At 32.1% G+C, this 26,258-nt stretch overlaps 2 protein-coding genes across 3 annotated transcripts in view; both read right to left on the bottom strand.

The window, feature by feature from the left end:
* Positions 1 to 529: 529 nt before the first annotated feature.
* LOC134274122 (uncharacterized) lies at positions 530 to 4,211 on the bottom strand. 2 transcript variants are annotated; one of them, XM_062756374.1, is made up of 7 exons: positions 3,990 to 4,211; positions 3,792 to 3,850; positions 3,414 to 3,542; positions 3,170 to 3,316; positions 1,629 to 1,905; positions 1,460 to 1,515; positions 530 to 1,212 (listed from the first exon to the last, which is right to left on the bottom strand). In XM_062756374.1, exons 1-7 carry the CDS (start codon positions 4,070 to 4,072, stop codon positions 581 to 583), a joined length of 1,383 nt encoding a protein of 460 aa, XP_062612358.1. In that variant the 5' UTR covers positions 4,073 to 4,211; the 3' UTR covers positions 530 to 580. The 2 variants fall into 2 exon arrangements, with proteins under 2 accessions (XP_062612358.1, XP_062612359.1); XM_062756375.1 differs by lacking the exon at positions 3,792 to 3,850 and having other exon boundaries at positions 3,990 to 4,082.
* A 2,296-nt stretch (positions 4,212 to 6,507) lies between these two features.
* LOC134274124 (uncharacterized) overlaps positions 6,508 to 26,258 on the bottom strand; it is a 71,443-nt gene continuing 51,692 nt past the window's right edge. Inside the window, exon 8 of the mRNA XM_062756376.1 lies at positions 6,508 to 6,662. Coding sequence (XP_062612360.1) covers positions 6,580 to 6,662 — 83 coding nt within the window. The 3' untranslated portion in view covers positions 6,508 to 6,579. The remainder of the gene's footprint in view (positions 6,663 to 26,258) is intronic.

Consider the following 26,258-nt stretch of genomic DNA (forward strand, 5'->3'; position numbering starts at 1 on the left):
CAAATACAGTTATTTTGTAAATAGGAAAAATTTCTTCTTTATTCTTGAGAAATGTATTATTGTTAGGTTAGATTATATTGTGTACAATTTGTTTAAAATCATTCATGTATTGAATTGTTGTCACGTCTATAACTTGAAGAATGTAGTGTAGGGATATTATAATTTATATACATAATTTTTTTTTTACAGAATACAGTATTAGCATGAGAAAATATCAAGTATTCATAAACATTACTTTTAATCGTTAAAATCGCCTTGTGTCAAATCATATAGTTACATTATTATTGTAGACAAGATACAATATTAGGAGGAAAAATAATATAATGCTAGTTCTATTAAATTGAATAAAATAATTCATTATCAACTATCTAGGAGTACAAATATTATTTCTGATAGTCACAGGTACCATGCGTACAGGTATTATCAAAAGTAAACTAGAAATTGATCTAAAATATTTTTTTAAAATGATTTTGTTTCCTGGTCAGCTATGAATTATTCATTCTCGATTCTCTTTTATTCACATCCTTGATATTGTTATTTATGGTAAATTTTCACATTGCTCTCTTCTGTGACATTTTTCTCATAGATTTTCCTGTTTCGACTTTCTATTATGTATAACACTATAGGGTCGCTCTGCCTCTTTAAAAGACTCTTTAAAGAGAAAATCCTCCTCAGTTGAAATAAGGTTGTTTTCGATCGATTTTGGCAGATTTTTCAAATTTGCTATTTGTCCCTCCGAAAAAGATCTGAGAAGCTTATTTGAGTGCTCTTCTGTTTTCTCCGATTTTTTTTTACTTATATCCAAAAGATGAGAATCGTTATGGAGTATGAGGTCTTCAGTCGTTGCTTGTAAATCTAAAGATCTGCTCGACCTTAGACATACATACTCATCATCTTTATCGCTGGACAATTTACTTTCTCCGAAAAGATAATCAGGACTGGCAAAGTTTTGTTTCTCTCTGAATTGTAAAACATGATAATCAATATGAAAAGAAATCTTTTCATACAGGCTGTGTGTAGGCAGATGTTCATTACCAGAAGCATCATTCGTTTTTCGTATATACACAGAAAGGTTTGATGTAATTGTAGTGCTACTGCATTGATTAAACTGCGATTGACGAATTTCATCATAGTCTCCTAATCCTTCTGAATCAATAGTGTCTGTGTCCTGAACATTTTCGTTGGTATGTTGAATGTTGACAGTTGTGTGATCTTTTTAATATATAAAAACATTTAAATATGCTTTAAGCAGAAAAATTGAAGTTTTACATTATTATATATAGACTCCAGATTACAGTTAAATGTTTACGTAAAATTCAGTTGTATTTATTTTATTTGTACTTTATCCTTACATGTTATTTAATAAAACAATGCAACTGAGTTAGGAATTATGTTGCTACTTATGAGAGTGTGTCTCTCTATTTATGTAGTCATGGTACGTGAACAAAGTATTCATTACCTATACTAGTACCTGAATGTCGTAAATGAAAAGGATGGAGAACTTTATTTGGGCACCTGGAGGAGAAGGAAAGAAGTTCATATAGGCAATATCGAATAAATATATCATACATGCAAATATAAGTTATTTTCATTTCCATTTTTATTTTCGAAACGAAAATTATGCATACTTGTTAGATGAATGTAAGTAAATTGAGATTCCACCAATGAAAGCAATTGATATCAAGATGATTAGAAGTATGCTAGTCAACATCCAATGGTTCTCCTCGTTGGTAAAACTTGACTGTTCTTGATTTGGTGTGGATATCACTTGGTAACGAGGTGTTGCTTTATTTGGGGACACAGATCTTGATGATCTTCTCTCTCTCCTTTTATGTTGAGTTGTTCTCATGACATGGTTTTCGGTAAAGGTGTTAGAAAGACTCATTAATAAATGTTTTGTAAATTCTAAATGAAAATAAAAGTATATAAAATATTGTTTTTAGTGGGTGTGTTTTTTTTGCATTGATTGAAATGATAGAGCAAATGTCTTTTAATGCATGAAAAAGAATGCGACATTTTAAAGAAATCTATAAATGCTTTGCTAGTGGAGTAAGCATATACAAATATGAAGTCTATATCTTAACTATCATATATAAAGAAGCAAATTTATCAAAAAGAGAAATTTCAAATGCTAAAAACTCTCATTTTCTCTAGGTGTATGACTAAGATTAATATGATAGTGTTAAATTCTGTAAATTTGCTGAATTACAAAACCAAAAGCCTGGGGAGTTAAAAAGATATATAATATAGAACATTACCATATCTTACATGATACCTGATATCACCTAAATTGATTTAGAAGTGTGTGTTAGTTCTGCTCACGATTTGATTGATTGAATATTGTTTTACGTCCCATTCGAGAATGTTTCACTCATGCAGAGACGTCATCGTATGCCAGTTAAGGGATTCAAATTTAGACCTATAATCGGCTCTCATGGCCATTGAGCAGTGAGGATTCTTTATCATGTCAGTGCCTACCTTGACACAAGACCTACGTTTTTAAGGTCATATCCGAAGGGTCAGTGACTTTCACTTCTGATGCCAAGCGCTCGGCGAAGGAACAGTCACTTCCTATGTTTACGTCTTATGTTTGATGCGGCGCTGCGAACGAGAATCGAACCCAATCATGAGATGTATGTTTATTCTAGTACCATTTTGTACTTTTGAGCTTGATTGCTGTTTGTTATTCTCGTTTTTCAGTTTAAGGTCAAGATCTTGTAAATAGAGGTGCCTACAGTTCTCTTAAATTTGAAAAACAAATCTCTTTTGTTTTTATAAAGTAGTGCTTTATACATTTAAATTGGTCATTTAAGGTAAATCGGGAGATAATTTGCAGATAAACAAAACGAAAAATCATATTTTAAACTGTTATTTCCAATGAAAAATTGATAAAGCTTGTCATGATTACATAAAATGTATCCAGAGGGCCCACAGTCTTTTCTACATAATTCTATTAGTGCCTTAAAGTAAAGGAGAGAGAAATTTGAACTTAATTATGATGTAATAAAGGATCTAGCACCAAAAAGTCATTTACTAGATCTTCACCTCAAATTTTCATGTACTAAAGCATAATGGTTTATTTAAATGATGTTGATAAGAAAATGATAAGAAGTGTTTCTTAGTTTTGAAGAAACTAATATAATGAGTTTCTTAGGTTAGATTCGTTTACTGTTTTGTAAAGATTCTGCTCTCTGTGTAGATGTCCCTGATGATTCTTCTACCATCTCCTGATTTATCCCAGGTGTATGTATTAAGGTCTGTTGCAATGTTACGGTTAATCCCACACTTTTTGTTTTTGGCATACTAGTTGTCAACTCTGAATATTCAATGAAACAAAACATAAAATTCATCATGAATGAAATTACGAAAAATATAAATTGATTAATTTTTTTTAAACTTTATGTATGTTATACCTTTTGGGCATCCATTTACACGATTGCATCTTTCGGCTTCACAAGAGCATGAAGTCGTGCACAGTCGACCATAGAAACCTGATTTGCATTTTCCCGTACAATTTTGTCCAAAACTTCCGAAAAGACACTCTATATATATAAACAAAATGTCGAAAGGTAAATGTGGTGAAAAGTAATTATATAAAGTGAATTGCTGGGATGGTCGGTAATAGAAATTTTGTTTTTACTGATCATTTTAAAATGAATATTTTTGAACATCAATTTCTTATTTAATTTAGTTTTTTATTTTCCAAAACACCATAATGTAATATTTGAAAGTTATTCAAAAGATACAAAAAAAATTCTAACAAAATAAGAGCTATTGCTTTGATTGCTTACCTAAGCAGCTTCCATTGTATTTATCAAAGTAGTAATTATAATCACACACATAATGGTCCCTAGAATGAAAAGTGTGTATCTTTTTGTTTGATACCCGCTTGTGTTATAGTTTAAAATAACAACATCCAAACAAAGTAACAAACCAAAGAAACAAACATTGACATAAACGAATGTAAAACAGAGATGGATATATCTTACGTCTCTGAAGAATCCAATGTTCCATTATTCGTGCCTAAAACCAATACGAATAAGCACCATTTAATACTTCTTGTATCCACCATCGTACGATTTGACACGAGGAAACAGATACACTAATGCTTTGATTATATATACTATTTTAACAGATTAAATAAAGGAAATGAATTCTCAAAATGACACAATATTGAATAATAAATTGATTGTTTACCGAAACATTTTCCTGCATAGTTATTATCGAAACATTTCCATAAAATTACAAGGAAAGAAAATGAAAATAATTCCTGGAACTATATGTAAACTGAGCTGCATATCAAACCGAAAGTGTGGAACAATTTGCTGTTGAATTCCTGTTGCATAAAAAACGACTTTTTTGTCGAATAAACCAATTTCAAATACAGATAATTTTTAAATGCATATCAATCATATCTCCGATTTTAAACTTAAAAGATTGTATCAAAATACGTAATCAAGGAACAAATAAGTATAATACTATCATTAATTAAGTTTTGGAGTAGGTATCAATTGACTTTATACGTCGTGAGTATTAGGGTTTTAAATACAATTACACATCAGAATATTTTTCCCTTTTTTTTAAAAAATTGTTCGCTAGTTTGGTATTCATAGTTCCTCTTCTGCTTAACGTCCAGGAACTTCTCTTTCCCTGTCAGAAACTGCCGAGTCACGCCATATTTAATTTCCGATTTTCCTTAATGAATTTATGAAATGATTCTAATTGTTTATTTTAAAATAAATGTTCTTTTAATAAATCTCTTTATCGAATAGTTTTAAACACGGTGACGTTCATTTGAAACTTGAAAATTTCATTATGTACTCCAAATCACCCAAATATATTTAATTTATATTTCTTACAAATATTGATCGAATATAAATTTATTCGTGAGTATTCGGAAATATTTTTGTATTCCTAAACATTGCAATTCGATAAATAAGAATTATGTATTTATACTCTCTTCTTTTTCATATCTTTTTTTCTAAAACTAAACGGTCATATTATGTTTCCAATCCAGTTATGTGTATGTTACTGTTAACTTATGTAACTTATGTAGTCATTATCTTTTTCCTCTTGTCTTGCATTATCAGACAAACAGAACATTTACTAACCCCTCACCATAAATTAATACCTCATTTCATTTTATTCGGCTAAAAATATCACAGAATGCCATGATTCCCATTTAATCCATCACACATTTTCCTACTAACCTACTAATAGAGAAAAACCACACATTATTTCAGCACTATGCTACTAAATAAAGATATAAAATTCTCCCACTTTTATCATTTCATTTCATTTCAGTTTACGGGTCACGGTAGCCTAGTGGTAGAGCGTTCGCTTCGTTATCAGAGGGCCCTGTTTTGAGTTTGAGTCTCATTGGCAGCGTCAAACCTAATACGTTATCAGAGGTATTAACTGTTCTTTCGCCTAGAGTTATGGATCTTTCGGATATGACCTTAAAAACGTAGGCAATGACACGATAAAGAACCCTCAATGCGACTTAGTGCCGAATAAAGGTCTAAATTTAAAGCCCTTCACGGGCATATGGAGGCGTCTCCATATGAGTGAAAATTTCTTGAATGGGGAGATAAACAATATACAATCAATCAATCATTTCATTTTAATCAGGTAAAAATATCACTGAATGTCATGATTCACATTTAAAACATTACCGATTAACCTATTTATAGAAAAAAAATGGTTTTAGCACTATGCTACACAAAAAGAGACCTAATTTAGCATATACGTACATTTATTTTTATATAAGTTACATGACATACAGATAATAGGTATAACCTTAAGCTTAAGATAGCCCATAAAAGCTTCTTTTTTAAAAACAAATTTAATTCGAATGGTAACCTTAAATAACAAATAATTTTGTAACAAAACATTAGATTTATATTGGAAATAAGGCGGGGTACTTTTATGAATAAAGCATAACACTTTGAAAAATGACATGTTTTCAACAAGAATTGTTACTGTTAGTGAGTAATACGTAAAGTTTATAGGCAAAATATTGTCATTCTGTGAGAAGAAAGAACTGTTCTTCATTCTTACAGAATAGGCAGTTAGGGGCATATAGCCTACTTAAAACATTTACTCTATTATCTTTTTCACATCTTTTGTATAAAAAAACATTCCTTACTTATATGGGAAGTACGTTGTTTTCAATCAAAAGAAACTTGCATTCATAGTAATCATTAACTTCATGGGCAGTTACAGGTCTAGGTAAGTGCAATTTTTAAATATCTGACTAAACAATGTTTAATCACAAGGCACGAGAATCAAACACTACTTTGTTGTGATTGTGAATGCTGAAAGCATCTAATCCTCAGAGGGAAAAAGCAATGTATTTTTTATGCGAAACAAATTCAGATATGCAGGGCAATGCATATGCCATTCTCAAATAATTTTATTTTGTTTATATTCTCGCCTCTCATTGGTTGATTTCCAAAAAGGAACGCAAAACAATTTGTATAATTGCAGTTAATTGTAATGTGTAATTGGATTGTTTTCCAAGTCTTAGTGGCGTACTGTAATTAGATTGGCTTCCATTTCTTATTCCACGATCTCCGTTCAACAAATCGTATATCTACGCTCCATCATCATAGCTAGGGATTGCCGATTATTCATTGCGCTTGTATCTGACTGTTTCATTCCTACCAAATATATAGATTTAAAAGATGTATGTAATGTAAAGATTTCTTTTAAGTGATAAAAAGATTGAATGATTGATTGTATACTGTTTAACGTCCCTCTCCAGAATATTTCACTGATATGGAGACTTCACCATTGCCGGTGAAGGGCTGCAAATTTTGGCCTATGCTCGGCACTTACGGCCTTTGAGCAGGGAAGGATCTTTATCGTGCCACACCTGCTGTGACACGGGGCCTAGGTTTATACGGTCTCATCCGAAGGACCGCCCCATTTAGTCGCCTTTTACGACAAGCAAGAGGGTACTGAGGACCTATTCTAACCCGGATTCCCACGGGGTAAGTGATAAAAAGAGAAAACACAATAAAAGCTGCATGATATACAAATTTGTATTGTTTTGTGATTGTTTAAAAACTCTATTGAGTCAACAAGGGACACAAACTCGAAGAGTTCATTCGGTGCCCCTCGGATATCATAAGGAAAATTAAACATATATCATATGTACAGTCTTCAGATTCCAAGTTTTGGGTATAAAACCAATACTTCATACAAAAATTGAGAGAAGAACTTTATTCGGTAGTAACCAATATTTGCCCCCCAAATCAAACTTTGATGGAGATATATTAAATTAAGTTCTTAAATAGGGGAGTATAAGCTGACTTCAAATCACTTAATATTTTCATAAGTAATAACGCCATATATACGTAATGACGTCACAAACATGACGTAAATTTTAGTTTTTTATGAATTTTACAGAAAAATGTACATATTTCGTCGATATTTTGAGCAAAAGTCACCAAGCGCATGTGTGTTCAGGATCAATATTTTGATATAATGTGAAAAATGATAATAACAATGAAATATGTCAAGAATTGTTCCTGAACAAACTTGCGTTCTATAAATTTTAAAGCTAAAATTGTTGAAATTTTGTCCATTTTGTCCTCTTTCGGAAAAAGGATATAGAATCGGACTAGTTTGTGACGTCATGAAAACAAAAATTGTGAATACACTGCTTTGACACCATAATATTTTCTGTTAATTTATATTTCTCATACAAGTTATTGAATTCAGCACATTTCAGGAAGTTCCCAAAATTTGACATTTGTAGGAGCAAATATATGCAGTATACCGCATATAGTTCTTTAAAGTTCCATTTAGATAAATATTCAAAAATTTTTGTAAAATCTGTGACATTTTGATAACTAACAATTTTTTACTAGATATCTTCTTGGACAGAGCTTCTACATCAAAATCTGAGAAAATTAGAATAGCAAATCTTCTAATGCTGTCTACGGAATAGAATGGACTCATTGTGAACTTGTTTATGATAGTGAAACAAAGTATTTACTTCATTAAAGAATACCGGATTACAGATATCAAATTATAACAACTGTGAAGAACCACTTCTTTTCAATCATTTTAATTAACCTGATCATTCTATTTTGTCAATGAAAGTTATAATTCTAGATTTTGTACAATGACAATGCCGATATTGTAGGGAATCTCTCTAGTCCTCAGTGTAACATGTCATTGTAAGGAGAGTTTTTAATCGTACACAGATATGTAAACGTAGTCATGGACAACGGTCTAACAATAAATTTTTAATACACGATGTCTCTTTTCATTCATTACTACCTTATGTATAAAAATAACAGTTGGGTCTTCATCACTTCCGAGCTATTCTTTACTCTGTCCCTTTGACACCTTTGAATAGTCATCTCGAAAAGGTAATGGAAATCACTATCTTTTTCAACCGCCATATTTGACATTAAACATTTAAACAAAAGTTCATTAAACAAATCAAAGGAGGAGTAGAGCAAACACGAACCTCCAAAACATCAGAGGTGGGATCAGGTGCCATACGTGAAAGAATAAAACGTTTGCTGTGTCCTTAACTGGACATTTAGATGTATCGATGACATAATGTCAATTAACAATTAACGATACATCTGTTTCTATCTGACACAACTGTTCCTCTTTTGATTCAACAAGCAAGAGTGTGCTCAACGTATGAAAAATTTCTAAAACGAAGTAAACTACTGACAAACAAGCAAAGTTCAAGAATATCAGCAGTCTCGTTTAAAGTCTTCGTTGTATGGTCTTTACAATGACCTTCAAAATACAATTCATCATTGAGTCAAATGCTGAATAACGTTTTCATACTAACTTGTTAGTGAATTATTTTAACACCGAATTGACGACGAATTTTTCCTTTTTTATCATGTTTATGACAAGGAGCACACGGCGGGTGTGACTGGTCGGCAAGGGATGCTCACGCCTCTATGCCACCTTACCCCAACTCCGATATTTTGGAGGTCTGTGTTTGCTATGCTCATATTTTTTCTTTGTTTCATGGACTTTTGATCTTGAATACTGTTCGTTATCTCCATATGTTAAAGTATGAGAGATTTTCGAAAAGGTTAAATTGAACATACCAGTATGGAATACTCGTAAATAAAAGTATTTGTTTAACTGTTGTATTTTTTTCCGAGGGGTATTTATTAACGCTATGTACGCGGCAACATTTTTTCCAAATGAACCTAATATAGGCATGTGCATATACTGCGAATGTAATAAATTTTTACCCGCAGATTAACAGAAATAGATCCCTTGGAATTATGACCCCGTTGAATAAGAACGTCTACAGTATTTATTTATGTAATCAGAATAAATGAGAAAATAGGATTTTTGAAAATGTTGTTTAAGCTTACCAATGTGGTTGTCTGGTTTTCTAGTACGCTTCCTGATATTATACCTAAAGTGAATCCAAAAGCTTTATATAATGATCTTTTTATATACACATTACATAATCATGCAGAATGTTACAACATTTGTTATAAATGTTGTGAATAAAGTGCTTGTCCTTACCCTTTCAGCCATGCGGTGAAATCTTAATTAAAAAGAAGAGGAAAGTGCTCTTTTGGTTTTAATGTTATGACTTTAAAAATGCGATGTTTTCCGAAGGGTTGGAAATCGACTTATTATGAGGTGAACACATGAATGTAATTATCATGAAAATGTTGGCATAGAGGAGGGCTAATATAAAATATAATGTCACTGACATATAAGTAGAATGATGTGTATGGTCATAGTTCACGAAGTTTGAAAAGAACAGAAAACATGCCGTTTAATTTCCAACACCAATTTTATACTTCAAAAACACAGGGCCAGATTAGTATTGAAGCTGTATATGTATTACATGAAGGTGCAGAAGAATTACTTGTATTTAAAATTAGCATAATATTGGTTTATCGTCTATATGGCGTGGATTTCTTAGGTCATCTATTGGAATTTCGGATGCCTTTTCTATTCCAATGTTTATTAGATCCAATGGATAATTTTGTAGTCTTAAATATATTTTTAATTCTTCCAAACGTCTACATCGTAGGGTTTCATCTATAATAATTGTACAAATTCTTCGTACTAAATGATGACCGGAAAATAGCCTTTGTAGTTACCCATAACCCAAGGAACAGAAACATCCTTATGGACGCTAAAAGATTTTATCCCATTTTAGAACAATCGGAAAACATGAAAAGTTTAGTTCAGCCAAATGATATCATAAACAGTCGACGACAAGCACAAAGTCTTAAAAAACTGTTGACCAAGGCCCGTTTTACTACACAGGAGGAAATTCCAACCATTAAAAAATGCGGAGATCCGAGATGCGGAACATGTACATATTTAGAAGAGGGGAATAAAATCCAACTTTAATCAGGAATAGAAATTCGAACCAACTCATCTATGAACTGTAAATCGGAAAACGTCATCTACTGTGCCATCTGTCCGACGTGTAAAGAATATTATATTGGACAAACGGGAAAATTAAATTTCAGGGTTCGTGTGCACAAGCAACAAATTAAAGACCATAGTGTGCGTAATACACTGTGTTGTGAACATTTCGCAAAATGTGGCAAAGGAATATTTAAGATTTTCCCTTTTTATAAACTTCCAAATGAAAACGAAAATTTACGTTTTGCAAAAGAAGACTATTTTATCAACCTCTTTAAACCCAAACTTAATCGCAAATGATACTGTATATTTCATATTTTGAAATTTCATTTGTATAATGTGTGAAAGTTAATGCAAGAATTGTACATTATACAATTATTGACTTTTGATGACGTCTACTCGTGACTATACAGACAAAGGCTCTACAGTTGTAGTAATGGATAAAGAGACTTACATGGCGGAGGCCCAAAGACAACTCTCAGACGAACGTTTCTATAAGAAACTGGACTCTGACCCTACTAAAGAATTCTCCACCGCCATTACCAAAACTCTTGACGATATGTTTGAGAAAAATGAGATTGGTATCAACGTCTATGAGACCTTAAATCCTATTGACTGTAGACCAGGACAATTCTATCTGCTTCCTAAAATACACAAAGAAGGCATGCCAGGTCGCCCCATAGTCAGCGCAATTGGACACCCCACGGAGAAAATTTCTGAATTCATTGATTTACATCTCCGTCCACACGTACAAAGTTTGCCATCCTATCTTAAGGACACTACGGACTACATTAACAAGACTCCCTCTACTGGCCTCCCAAATCATACCCTCCTCGTGACTATGGACGTCACATCTTTGTACACCAATATTCCGCACGATGAGGGTATCGAAGCCTGTAGAGAAGTCTGGGATAGTAGATCCATACAAATTCCTTCTACCGAGTCCCTTGCTAAGCTCCTTGAACATGTTCTCAAGTTCAACAACTTCATGTTTAATGGAGAACATTATCTGCAGGTTAGTGGCACTGCTATGGGTACGAAAATGGCACCCTCTTATGCCAATATCTTCATGGGCAGACTGGAACGCAACTTGTTACATCAAGCACCATTTAGGCCCCATAGCTGGTTGCGTTTCATTGACGATATAGAGATGAAGTGGGTGGAATGTCGCGAGAGCCTCGAGGCATTCATTACGTAGGCCAACACCTTTCATCAGTCGATCAAATTTACAGTAGACATATCTAATTCGAAAAACGTTTTCCTAGATACTACATCTACCCTGATTGATGGTGAAATCGAATTCAGTCTCCACACCAAACCCACAGACTCCCACCTATATCTTATGCCCACTAGCTGTCATCCCCCACACACTTTTAAGGGAGTGCCTAAGGGTCTAGCCACCAGAATTCGACGCATCTGTTCGTCCCCTGCCTTATATCAGGAGCAAAGTGGTCTTCTTAAGTCCCACTTATGCAAAAGAGGCTTCAATGCCCGCACCGTACAAATAGCTATTGATGAGATGGCGGGACATGACAGGCAAAACCTATTACGCTACAAGGAGAAAGAAAATAGCGGCAGGGTCCCTCTGGTAACCACATACCATCCAGTCCTAAAGAACCTTAGCGGTATCCTTCAAAAGAACCTACCAATTCTCCATTCAAACAAACGAATGGCAGAGGTCTTTAAGGAACCCCCGTTGGCTGCATACAGACGCCCAAGGAATCTAAAGGACATGGTAGTAAGAACCAGACTGGACAACCCATTACCTAACGGGGGCTTTAAAATTTGCTCTGACAGAAGATGTCTTCTTTGTAAGCACAGCACTGACATGGACAGTTTTAACAGCCCTGTTACAGGCCGCAGCTACAAAATACTAGGAAATTTGTACTGTCATACTGACAACTGCATTTATCTCATCAGTTGCAAAGTTTGTCCAAACAGTATATTGGTGAAACAGGAGATCTCCGCAGAAGAGTCAATAACCACCGTTCGACCATTAGGACCAAAAAACTCAATGAACCTGTTGGGGAACATTTCAACCTTGAGGGTCACAAATGGGAAGACATGACAGTAAACTGTGGTGATTGACCATAACCCAAGATGGACAGACGCTCAGAGAAAAAGCAAAGAAAAGTTCTGGATGCACAGACTGAAGTCATTCAGCCCTAATGGCATTAACAAACTGAATGACTTCACCAGAATGAACGTTAACTAGACCCAATTCCTGAAGATACTAAACAGGATTATTCTCTCAATTTAGTGTTAACTCTACAGTTAATTTACGTCACCAACTCTCGAACAACCCACATAACTATGAATTGTTTACGCCTTTGTTAATTATCTTTTTCCCGATAATAAGTCCTATAATATTTAGAAATTTATAATTAATCATAATTCATATTTTAAAATATCCCTGCTGTATCATTTTTCTTTGATTATTTTTTATCAAGTATAGTTACGCCATATTGAGAGAATGAAACAATGTACGATTTACTGATTGTCGTAATTAATTAGCAAAATTAATTCGTTCAATTAGGTAAATCGCACTTCACCCGAGGATACCCGATAGACCGGACGTATTTCATAGCGGTCCGGATTTCTTTCTTTAATTATAGTGTTCTTAAAAATTTCTTTAAAGTCCTATAATATTTCAAAATTTATAATAGATCATAATTCATATTTAAAAATATCCCTGCTGTATTATTTTTCTTTGATTATTCTTTATCAAGTAGAGTTACGCCATACTTAGAGAATGAAACAATGTACGATTTACTGATTGTCGTAATTAATTAGCATAATTAATTCGTTCAATTATGTAAATCACACTTCACCCGAGCATACCCGATAGACCGGACGTATTTCATAACGGTCCGGATTTCTTTCTTTAATTATAGTGTTCTTAGAAATTTCCAGTTCAACATGTAACTAAGTTTGTAAATATATAGTGTTCAGTAGTTTAGTAGTAGTGTTAGTTGTTTTTGTTTTTCTTTTTCCTTTGTTCTTATGACCTTTTAACTTTTTTCTTTGTCCTGAGGAAGGGACAGGGCGTCCCGAAAATTTGACAATTTTTATTGTTCGTGTCGTTGGTCATTTCAGTGCTTTATATAAATTTCCATCCGTGACCTTGTATCTACTTGGTAGATCCGACATTTAGGATATACAGTGTTGTTGGTTTTTTAGTGCTATATATATATATATATATATATATATATATATATATATATATATATATATATATATATATATATATATATATATATATATATATATATATATATATATATAAACAGATATTTGTCTCATTCAAAAAAATCCTTTCCTTTGTAACAGTTACCAAAAATGCATTTTTAATTATCTGATGCACTGATTCAATTTCATCATAACGTCATATAAATGTGATGCAAAACTACAAAGCAACAAAAAAGTTTACAGAAAAAAGATATTAGATTGGGTATATCTTCTCATCTAATATTTAAGACCATTAATGCCAATTTTCCTGGATAATTAAGGGAACTTTACGAGGGAAAATAATTGAAATATTAAAGTATGTAGATTTTGATGTTGATTTGCTGCCAAAGTTATTTTCTTTCGTCAATCAAATGATCGGAACTTCACCATTTTTTGCAAGATACATGTTTCTCAAAATATAAAAATACATTGGCCTTCGATTAATTAAGGTCCGATAATCAGATTGATTCTTCTAAATGTTCTTCATTTATACGAACCTTTTAGGTCAACACGGCAGCAATTTCAAAGTCTAAATATGACAAAGTTCACATTGTCAAAATGTCAAAATGACTGTCGTTTCGAAAAGGGGATCATTAGTCAAACTGTATTCTTGAAATCAGGTTCAGTGGAAGATATAGAATATATGTATGAATTAAAATAAATAGGGTTAATCTATATAACTACGTAACTTATAAAAAGATAAGGGGTATCATATAAATCGTGCACCGGATGCAACGATCCAGAAAAAAGACCTTAAAGAATATACAATCAACCAATCCCCTGAATCTGTAAATGTCAATTTATAAAACTAATAAAATTTTAATTTTAGAGCATTTCAATTCATTTTTATCAGGCAAAAACATACTTCACGAAGAACAGCAACTCGGTAGGTCAACGCACCAACGTCACGGAGACGACACATACACTGAAATACAGCTCTCTCACGAAAGCGATACATGTCAAGGGAAGTGTTCGAATACAGTCAGCAAGATCGAAACAGGATATTTCATTTCGAAAAAGCAGCAAAACAGTCGACGATACACGAATTTATACGATAAATGTTATCTAGAAGCCGAATATTGTCATGTATATCTAAAGTGAAAATAAACTTCTCCGAGATTCTATATGAAGAACGGACAGTTGCCTGCAACAAATTTCCCGCAATATGTCACGCTATGTGATGAAAATCAATCACAAAAGAAAAAAGCGTTTCCAGATTTTCATGGAAGTTGGAAATCGACGACTTTACCAGGCAATTGGAAGTTAATGAGAGAAAATGAGGTCTTCAAGCAACACTTCTACAGTTTATACAATATGGTATCAAAAAATGAGTTAAGGACTTGAAAAACACAAAAGACAAGGGAAAAAATGGTGTTAAATTTATTTCGACAGTTTGCAACGTCAAGAAATATCTCAGTAAATGGGTAATTCGATACTAGACCGTATAGTGTTATTTGTTCTTTTTCTTATGATGATATTAGCCTAAAAGAAAAGGTGACTATAAATGCTGGTCTTTTAAGTAAAGTAACCCAGAGAGTGAAGGAAGAAGGAAGTAGGACATTTTGCTTGACCTTACAGTTATGCAAAATATGGAATGAAAAACAACTGATAAAAATATATGACGTACTCTCTTATTACCATTTTTGTAAAAAAAGAAAATGATGCATCACAAATAGACACATTTTTTTAAAAACATGAATATGTTCTGTGGCGCTTTTAAGGTATTAAATGTATAACGACCATATTTTGTACCTAATAAATGAATAATCCGATATTTCTGAGCATTGTAGCATTTTGTAGATACTATCAAATATACATGCTCTACCTAAGGAATTTACAAAATTTGGATTATTGTACAATTAATTTTACCTTGAGTTTAACATTGAAGTCAATGGGCAGTGCATGCTTTATAAGATATTGTAAAAAGTAATTTGAATTTCAAACAAATCTCTGTTATATTTAAGTATAAAATAAAATGAATAAATTACTGCAGAAATTTTGAGAAATCAAAATTTTCTTCGGTTCATCAAGTAATTTGAATTTGAATTTGAAATTTGAAACAAATCTCTGTTATATTAAACTACCGTAAAACGGGTAATTTTAACTGCTGTAAATTTTTACGAATTTTGGTCAAAAAAGGATGATTTAAATTTTTACGCGTTAATTTTTTACGAATTGAGCATGTCCGTAAAAATTAAAATCATCAGATGTATAATCAGATGTAAAATTCAAGATTGGCGTACTGTAATTAGATTGTCTTCCACTTCTAAACCTGCGAGCTCTTTTGACAAAGCCATATATCCACGCTCTATCACCACAGCTATAGATTGCGGATTATTCAATCTGTTTCATTCCTGAACAGAACATAGGTAAAATGCTAATTAATGTGGATTTCTGATCGAAAATAAAACTGAAACACGATCAAAGCTACACAGTTATACGTAATAACTATATAATGAATATCTTGCTAGTATATAATGAATATGAAATGAATATATTTAGAAAACAGATCATCATCTTTTTTTGTGCATGATACTTTGTAAGTTGAAAAACTTTTTCTTCGATTTGCCAGAAGAACAATACGGTTTCGGTCACACCGACTGGTCGAAATGAAATGTTAACTCATCCATGGCACATTATTTCATATCAGATGTCAATGTTACTTTGCTCCCACTTTAGTTTTTCTTTGTATTTTTTAGCTTGCTCACGCTTCGTTATCTGAATTTATTCTACATGTATAAATTTCAAACAAAATCTTGAGCTTACAAATACGTGATAAGAATTGAAATTGTTTGCATTCGAATTTCAAAAAAAAAATGGATGAATGCTTCTCAAAGAATTTAGATTTTTATAAAAGTTAAAATTTTCGAAACGGTTCTTGAAGCATTTGCATGTAGAATACGTATAAAAGTATTCAGATTTTTTTTTTTTTTATAAAAATTACTATTTTTGAAATCTTTGTTTAATCATACCATTGTGGACACATGGTTTTCTCCTGCACTTCCAGATACTATACCAAAATTGACAGCAGAAGTTACATTAATCTTTTCAACACACCCAATTCTCATCAAAAACTTTGTGAAGAATGTACGATTCAAGAATTATTAACTACTTAAAATTCGAAATATATTTTCAGAAATGAATAAGAAATAGAAAACATTCGGTATTTTGCATACAAAGCAAAGGTCTTCCATAATCTTATAAACACGGCTTAAAATTATGAAAAATTTAAGAATTAAAACCAATTTCATCAATCGTTATATTAATATGGAATTCTCTAGGTGCAAAATCATTAATTGTAAATAATGTGATAAAACATGTAAAACAATACGTCTAACATACGACGCCCCAGAATAAGAATGATTACACGTCCCACAATTAATTATTAAAACTCTTTTTTTAAAATGTTTATCGTAACGACTAACTGAGCCATGTATGTCATATTTGTTAGTTGCCCATTCGTGATTTGTTTTTCATTCATGAAAGTCACTCATCGAATTGTATTAGACAGTATGTATATATCCCTAGTAAATCGTGTTTAAGCGTATAAATACTGAGGCACGGGGCCTTTCTTATTAGTGCTAGAAATGTGTTTCTACTAGGGATGTCAAATCGGTCAATTTTCAATACTCGGTTACTCGGACGTTTTTCCGATCGAGTACCCGGGTACTCGGTAAAAGTGTAAATAAATATGAACAAGTAAATTGAAGACTGTAAAACATTGTAAACTCTTGTAGAAATAAAACTAGATGCACTGATAGGAGGCTTATTCGTAAATGTATCTCTGTTGTGATAATGATGAACACTTCGTTCCCGACGAAATTTAATATAACATTTTTTAAAATTCAATTTATTTATCTGAAGATGTATTATTTAACACAAGAAATAAAATCATAAATTGTTCACAGTGTTTTTGTTTAAAAAAAAATAATAAGCTGCTCCTTAATTGTAATGTAACTCTTTGTCGCGTTTGACGACGACCAGGTTTCAGTCGTCAGAGCTACGTACAGTATCAACTTGAACTTGATCAAGTTTCCTAACAGAGCGGATTTACGATTTTCGTACACTTTTTCGATTCTAGATTTTATAATATTACGGGACGGTATTTTGTAGTTTGGTGCAACGATGGTCATCGTTTTTTTTTAAGCCTTTGCCTTCAACCAGTTGTATTAGCATGTAATCAAACACAACCATATCAACAATCGCACGTGTAATATCATCCGCTCTTTTCCCGACAATTTACGACTTCTCGAAGAATTGACAAAAATATCTAATTTATTTAAACATTATGGATCTTAAACGATGTTCAGTGAAAACAAATAATTAAAGCCAAACAAAAAATAAGGGTAGAAGACAGCCGAAGGTGAGAAAGGTCAGGTACCCCAGGTGCTTGGTCACGATAATTACTTATAAACACTGCCACGGGCGATAGCGGTCATTTTGAGTAGTCTTAAACCCTAATTACTGTATATACAAGTGCAATGAGCATTTTACGTTTTAAAGCAGATTGTTTAATACAATAATAAATAAGCTTAGAAATATTCAAAAATATACATCCGAGTAACCGAGTACCGATTTTAGTATTCGATACTCGGACGTTCGATCGAGTACCCGGTTAACCGGGTACTCGTTGACATCCCTAATTTCTACTTTTACATATTCCTAGCTGCCACTTGAAAGGTAAATTTTCCTTGTCTAGTAATCTTTTATTTTAATTATTTGAAATCAAAGTAATAAGCATTCATAAGTATTTTAAGTCTATTTCATACGTTTTAAAACTATGAAAATACCAATTTTGGGCTTAGTTCAGCTCAATCCATTAAGCAAATAAGACATTATTTCTTTTACGAAAAAGAATGCTATGTATTTGTTGATAAACTTATTCCGAGAAACGAGATTTGGTGCCGAGCAGAGAGAAAGCGAGAATTTTATTTCATCGCTAATCTTTGTATTTCTTGCTATTTAATCAAGATAAAGATCGAATTTGGCCCTGACTGTTGCTTTTTCATACCGGCCAAACCTGATAATTATACCCTAGGGGTACTGTGAAATCACTTATTTTTGTGTGGGGTTAAATTTCGTTGTTTTCGAGGTATGAAGAGACCAACGAATCTATGTTCACCACGAAAAGTAAATTTTCACATGCACAACTACTAAAATGTTCTTCATCCACGAAATAAAATCCCCACGAACCAACATGTTTTCCTTCAACCAAAAAAATTTGACCCCACGAAAATATGTGATTTACAGTAATTTCAACCTGTCTGCTAGAGGTCATGCAACGGTCTAAAGTAAGTACTTTTCGAACCCAATACAGGTTCATTTCCGCAGATTCATAAAAAAATAAATTCTCTGAATGTAGATACATATTTCACTTTTAACGTATTTAAGTCATGCAAATATTTTGATAATAAGTGCATGGTCTGAGTCATAAAGCTATTGAACAATTGTCAAATGTTTCTATTATTTATCATGATATTATGTGTGTATTGATAATAATTTGTTATATATGCAATTTGGATTCTGATGGTTCATATATATATATAATAATGATCTTTTGCTAAATCTCAATATCTTTTTTTTACCAGAGAAAACAGAGAGGTTGTTTGTGAATAATTTTCGTTCACCTGATACCACTTGTTGATACAGTTGTTTACATTCTTAAATGGCCTTTTTTGGATCCCCAGAACATTCCTTACAATTTCAGGTTGTCGAATGGATATAGGTCTTTCTTACTTGCTTCGTATTGCAAAAAATAAATATTTAGAAATATTTAAGGTTATAAAAATTTGGTTTCAATTTAAACCCGAAGTAAGACTGAATATATAGGTGGAGACTCCTAGATTTATTTTTTCTTCATAGATGCAGGGGAACAAAGACGTTCTTTGGAATGAACATTTGGAGATAACGAACAGTATTTTTGATCCGAAGTCTTGCGATTTTGAAATATTTTTTTTCTCAAAATTGATTTGAGTTGAATAATTTTTTCCGGTAATTTTTTTAACCTACTCTTAGATAAGGTTTTTTTCCCTTATCCTTTTCCCCTTATCCAACTCTCTCTCCAATAAACAACACACGGTAACCATTTAATTTAATCTCTTATTTGATGTGAAAAATCAAATCACAGTTAAAATAGTAATTTTAGCAGTAAGACCTTTAAATGATGTATGTGTGTAAAACATTTATTTCAATTAAAAGCGAATATATAAAAAAGTTCTTACATGAAATATAAGGAATAAAATGAATAATATGGAGGTAACGAACAGTACCCAAGACCAGAAGTCCATAAAACAACACAAAATAGGAGCAGAGAAATCATCAGAGGTGGGATCAGGTGCCATGGAGGATTGAGAATTCCCTGTCGACCGGTCACACCCGCCTTGTGCTCCTTGAAATTACGGAGAAACCCATCTGCATTATTATTGCAATTATTTATCACATTAATCGTTGTAATTGCAACATCTTATGATGTTTGTTACTAATCGGCTTTTTATCAATTGAGTTTACTACACGGCCTTAAAACCATTATTAGAAATGTAAGTAGGCATTTAATTAATTGATGGACGGTCTTATTAATTTCATCGTATTTAATGGAATTTTGACCGTGAATACTGTTCGTTATCTCAATATATATTTCATTGATCCTCAATTTTGAATTGAAAAATTATTACTTTAAAAGAGTCTTTTAATATTGTTGTTTAATCAAACTGTTTGACAAAAGTTTCGCACGTTTTTTTTAACCTTTTGCATAAACATTCCTCACGATACATTTAAATAAAATCCAGACTTTTTGATATCAATAACACAAGCCATTTTGAATATAAACAGAACTCGTTAATGTACCTACCTTCTCACTGGTCATTTGCAAAATTATTTTTTTTCGAAAACATTCTAATTGAACGCTGAAGTACTCTTAAATTGACATGAAAAATGCTGGAGTTTTTGATTGAAAATATATATGTGGTTATTGAAGACCAGGTATTCCAAATATCTATTTGAATTCCAATGGGAACCGATTGCACCCAGTTAATAGCAGACATATTTTTTGTATTCATATGAAGCAGACGTCTAAAATCTTACACATTATTTTATTGAGTTTGGGTCTTGAATACTGTTCGTAATCTTAATATGTTTCATGAAAAACAGAAAATTCTTGCTGTGGCCTTCAACTCGATATTTACTAGATATATCGATGACATATTGTCACCTAACAATGGTAATTTCCATTCTTATGTCGAAACAGTACATCCGGTTGAACTTGAGAAAAAAGATATCATAGGGTTTGACATATTTATTTCATATTTTGGTATTTTACTCGATAAATACGTAATTGATAATCTTTCAAACACGTTCTGTGATGAACGTGATGAATTTAACTTTTCAATGGTCAACTTCCCTTACATCTTCAGCAATATACCTTCAACACATGCATGCAAAGTTTATATCTCTAAGCTGATTCGATGCGCATGATCATGATCTACGTATGTACAATTTCTAAAACAAGTTAAATTATTGATAAACAAGTTGATGAAACCTCAGAGGCTTGACGTTTTTAACTTAAAGAAACTTATCTATATTAAATGATAACAAGGTTTATATATATTGTATCGACATAAGAATGAAAATTCTGTATCATTGTTAATTGACGATACGTCGTCGATATATTTAAATGTTGAGTTCCAAGTCCAAGGTAAGTGTAATTTCAAGTGGAATTTTAATTTTTATCATCTTGGACGCATACATACCGATTTTGCAATCTATTTTTTCTTTACTTTTTAATTATTAAACAGAGTTAAACGTTGGATTGACGCTTTTTATTTCTCCTCTCAATTTCCTCTCAATACCTTAATGCGTGATTTTAAATTGTTTGTGATATTTTTCAGTCTAAGTTATAAGGCATATTCATATTAATCAATGAAATTATGGCGTCAGTAAAACATCGGGTCCTTAAAAAATATTAAAAGAAATTCATTATAATTAATACAAAACTTTGAGCAACCGAATACCCTTTACAAATAATAGCAAATAAGTATTTTTCATAAAAGAAGCATCAAGATTTTTCTTTTTGGTTAATCTTTTATTTACTGTTCCGTGGGGTTACAATGTGTCTCATAGATTGTCTATACCTGAAAAAGAAAATGCACTTTGTAAGTGTATGACAACATATTAACAAAGGTATATTCTTTTTTTTTCACAAATATCCTTACAATCATACTTAACCTTACAATGTACCTTACAATGAACAGTACAATTGTGTAATAATTGGGTTGATCTATAAGAATCATGTCATTGGCTTCAAAATTTACTGATAAAAGAAATCAATTTATAATCATTATTTTGAGATTTATATTGAAGCAAACCATATAAATTTGCTTGAATTTTATCAATATAGGGAAATGATAATAATTTCAACTTCCTGAACTGTGACGCAAAATATAACGTCATGAAAATATGTAGTTACTTTTTAACCGCAAGCACTTCATACATGTAGCGCTTTACAGGATTTTCTGAAGTTAAGCGTTAAAAATTGAGAGTTGATATTTAGATAAGTTAATATAAAATAATTACTTGTTAATCACATTTTAGCATGTATAAATGTGGCAGAGTGGTTTTTAATAAATAAATAATTAATAAAGAATATCTATGTATCTCAAATTGTTTATAGTTTTCATTATCATCATTGCACTTTTTCACTTTGCATGTTACTAATTTTGACAGGCTGACCTTGTCGACCTTTGACATTACGAGAAACGCAGTTTTATTGGCCAAGGGTTTTTGCAGTTATGTTCGATGGTGTGTGCGGGGCACTTTCTTCTCGCACGGACAGCCAAAGTTACCGGCTTTGAGACGATTCTGTCTCGGTGACAACATTAAACAACATTTGTGTTTACAAGATTACATTGAGTATTATTATACAGACCACATACAATAAGTCTTTTCTATTTTCTACTTTTATCCTTTTATCTTTACGTAATATAATTTCTTTGATTGAAAGAGAGAACGAGTGAAGTTTTGAAATAAAGTTCATTGTCTCTTGTAAAGTATTATTATCAGTAATCATATTGATTATAAGGGATACTAGATAAAGATGTTGTAATTTGTATAGTTTCATCAATTTTATGATCAGCTATAATATTGTCTTGAGATTACGGCTGAACTTGCGATTGTTGTTTTCATATAGGTCCTATTAAATGTAATATCTGAACCAACAATTTATTAGCACTCAGCCTGATTCCATAAATTTGTAATGTATAGGAATTATTACTTGTTTTTAAATTTTTAATATACTTTGATAAATTATTCAAACTTACGGAAATTTCAATCTAAACAGAATTTTGTTAATCCTGTAATTTGTAAGAGTTATTTCCCTTTTTACGCATTAATGAATTTGGAACATTTACAATCTGTTAAATCTATTTTTAGTAGATTTAGAGGGAATTGGCATTAACTAGGAGATTATATGTACTTTTTAAAAAAATGTATGAAAAATGCATGATTGCGAGAAAACGGTATATGTGTGAATTTGCATTAGAAATGGGAATGAAATATATGGAGATTAGGAACAGTATTGAATATCAATGTCCATAAACAATACAAAATAGGAGCAAAGCAAACACGGACCTCGAAAACATCAGAGTTGCGAGCAGGTGCCATGGTGGAGTAAGAATCCCCTGCTGACTGGTATACATATGCGTAAAAATGCGTGACGGCCGGGAAGGGGGGAAAATAGGAAAATATTACGTGATTGTAAGTAAATTAAATATATCAGTGAAATACAGTTTTTATGATAATTAACTAATTTATGATAAAATATAAACAGTTTATCTACAAATATTTAATGTTTTGATATATTAAGTATGTTAACATGCTTTGTATCTTTATCTCCTTATTTTCTTAACTTTATAGAGATTTTCATCTATACTGGAAGAACTAGTTAAATCTTTACTCATAAGAAATTTAAATATTCCTGGATATCTGAGTGTTAAAATTTCCTCCCATTTTTGGCCCAGCTAACTTTCCCCTATGTGGAGAAGGACTTAGAATCGGAATTCCCGCGGCTACTTTCTCAAAAGTTTCTTAGTCTCTAGTCCTGTGGTTTCTGCTAAATCTTTTAAGGATTCTTTCTGATAAATCATGTTAATTTTTAATTCTAGTGTAACTACACATTGTCTCCGATGACAATATTTGGAACACTTTGGAAGCAACACTGTCAAAGGATGTTTCAAATTATTTTTATCTTCCTCAAGCAGACATATTATCCCTATTTTTTGGTTGATCCAAATTTTTTCTCTATATGAGCATTCAACTAAAATCAGCTTAAAAATTATTTGTGAATATTTATAACAATTACAATGTATGCTGACTGTTTAATTCTGAACCAACTGATAGCATATTTAAGCTGCATTATAAAAAATACTGCTGTTCGAGTGGCGTAGCCTTGGTACGTTTGTTTTAGAGTGGCAAATCAATTTGATTCTTACGTCGAGGTTTGAAATCCATTGCAAAACTTGGTGACGACAATTCTGCCAAAGAAAATAGCGGCACGAAAAAGATCAAGGACCGCAAGTGCAAAATACAGACTTAAAATTTGCAGCCCTCTCCGACAAGTGATCGGCTCTTAATATAAATGATGTATTCTCGAAAGAACCTTAAACAAAGAACCAAACAAAATATTTTTCTAACCTTTGTTCATAACATATCATTTAACTAAGTCAACAAACACTGCACTCAGAATGTTCATGTTCATTCTCAGTGAAGAATGAATCGGCATTGTTTGAAATGTTGATTTTGGATGTTTATTCCTCTTAAACATTTTATCTAACCTCAGGTGTGTGTAAGATCCGTGTTTGTTTTTATTGCGATTTGTTTTTACTTTTTATATTGGAATTTTTAGCTAATCTTTCGTTTTTTAATAATATTAATAATTAAGTATTACTTGTACAAATAATTTCATGAATCCAGCTCAAAGTTAAAGAATAAAAAATTTAGAAAACAATACATTCATCATAGTATATATAAGAAAAATTTGGACTGACCTCTCTAGTGGTAGTTACGGCTCTCAATCATGGAATCTGATCATAAAAAGCCTGCACCTCAGCAGCTGTTATCTGAAAGTAAAAGATAATATGCACGTTTTCATAAATTCATTGAATATTGAAGTGATAAATTAAGTAGCAATCCAAGTTATTCTGTATAACTTGTGTTGGGTCGGTGAAGGATTAAACAACCTCGAAGTGGTTTATAAAGAAGCGTATTCCGTTCCAACCAAGGTTAACCGTTATAACTTGATTTGCTATTTAATTAATTCCTTATAATTTATTTTCAATCATTTAGTCAAGAAAAGAAGATTTTTCTCTCTTAAAATGCTCTTAAAATAGTTCATATTTTAAACGGAAAGTCAAGCGGATTGAAATATTTTGACGTACTTAATTGTTTCAGAAGCAACCCAGGTTATACTATTTAGATTAATTTTGAATCCATTCAAATGACGCATAACAATCAAAATCAAATTATAAAGATATAAAATTAAAAACACATTCATTTATTCTAAAAGCGACCGGGGCCAACATAGCAATAAAGCAATTTCAAATTAAAGAAAATATTGAAAAGTGGTACAAATTGTTTATTTTTTTTTTTTAATTTATTGTATGAAGTATAATTTTGAAATCATAATGGCTTTTTGAGACAGCCGAAGATTAATAAAGAATAGAAGAAAAGTATATAGTTTATAATTGTATGCCATTCTGAAGGCTTGGGACTGCAAAAAATTGAACAAATAATACCTGAAGTGAGCGAGAAAATAAAAAATACTACATCGTAAATAGAATTGTTTTTCAACGATTGGATCTTCAGCTCTTACCAGTCCTTATTTTTCAAACATAGAGCTACAGTTCTGCAGCAAAATTTTTGAGACATGAGTCAAGTTAGCAATCATGTCATTAAAACATAGAGACAAGCAATAAACATGTATGTGCTTAATTTCAAATTAATGTGGTAATGTCTGATACATGACCTCCTACTACCTTTGGCTAGAGAAATAACCCTTAAGCTCAATTGGTAGAGCACTAGACTGACATGAAACACGTGTTCAATCCCCAGAAGAGGCAGTTGCATGTCTCTGTTACATTTGTTCTTTTAACAATTGGAAGCGGGTGTTATCTGGCGGGTGAAAATGGTGGCCATAAAACTTCCTTCACAGGCCTTGGCACCTCGAAAGAGATGAGAACATCTCGTTCTCTGGAGGTATACAGTTTGTTAGTGACATATACATGGCTTCCTACTAGCTTGGCTTAGTAGGTTAATCCTGTAGCTCAATTGGTAGATCAATGAACTGGTATGCCTGAGGCCCGGGATTCATACCCCAGCAAAGGCAATTACATGTCTCTGTTATATAAATGATAACTCCTTCATGGCACCTAATCCAACCTCTAATAATTGAGAGGGTCGTGTTTGGTACGTCTGCTTCTATTTTGCATTGCTTTATGAAATTTTGATCTTGAAAACTATTCGTAATCTCCATATTTTCATTTTACGAAGCATAAGGCGTGACAAATAGACAGGAAGTCATTGCTTAATGTTATACATACCTGTCTCTATGCTTTACAAATGTTTGGTTGCCCTCTACCAACAGATGATCTGAT

The sequence above is a fragment of the Saccostrea cucullata genome, unplaced genomic scaffold (genome assembly GCF_032062105.1).
Source record: "Saccostrea cucullata isolate Sc308-1 unplaced genomic scaffold, CSIRO_AGI_Scuc_v1 ctg2527, whole genome shotgun sequence".
NCBI classification, from domain to species: Eukaryota; Metazoa; Mollusca; class Bivalvia; order Ostreida; family Ostreidae; genus Saccostrea; species Saccostrea cuccullata.

Bases quoted from the DNA above. Each gene is read 5' to 3' on its own strand.
- LOC134274122 (XM_062756374.1), bottom strand. From the start codon at position 4,072: ATGGTGGATACAAGAAGTATTAAATGGTGCTTATTCGTATTGGTTTTA. The intron at 3,543-3,791 runs GTAAGCAATCAA...TTATATATATAG, and splicing joins ATACAATGGAAGCTGCTTAG to AGTGTCTTTTCGGAAGTTTT. The intron at 1,906-3,169 runs GTAAACGAATCT...ATTTTCATTTAG, and splicing joins AGCAGAATCTTTACAAAACA to AATTTACAAAACATTTATTA.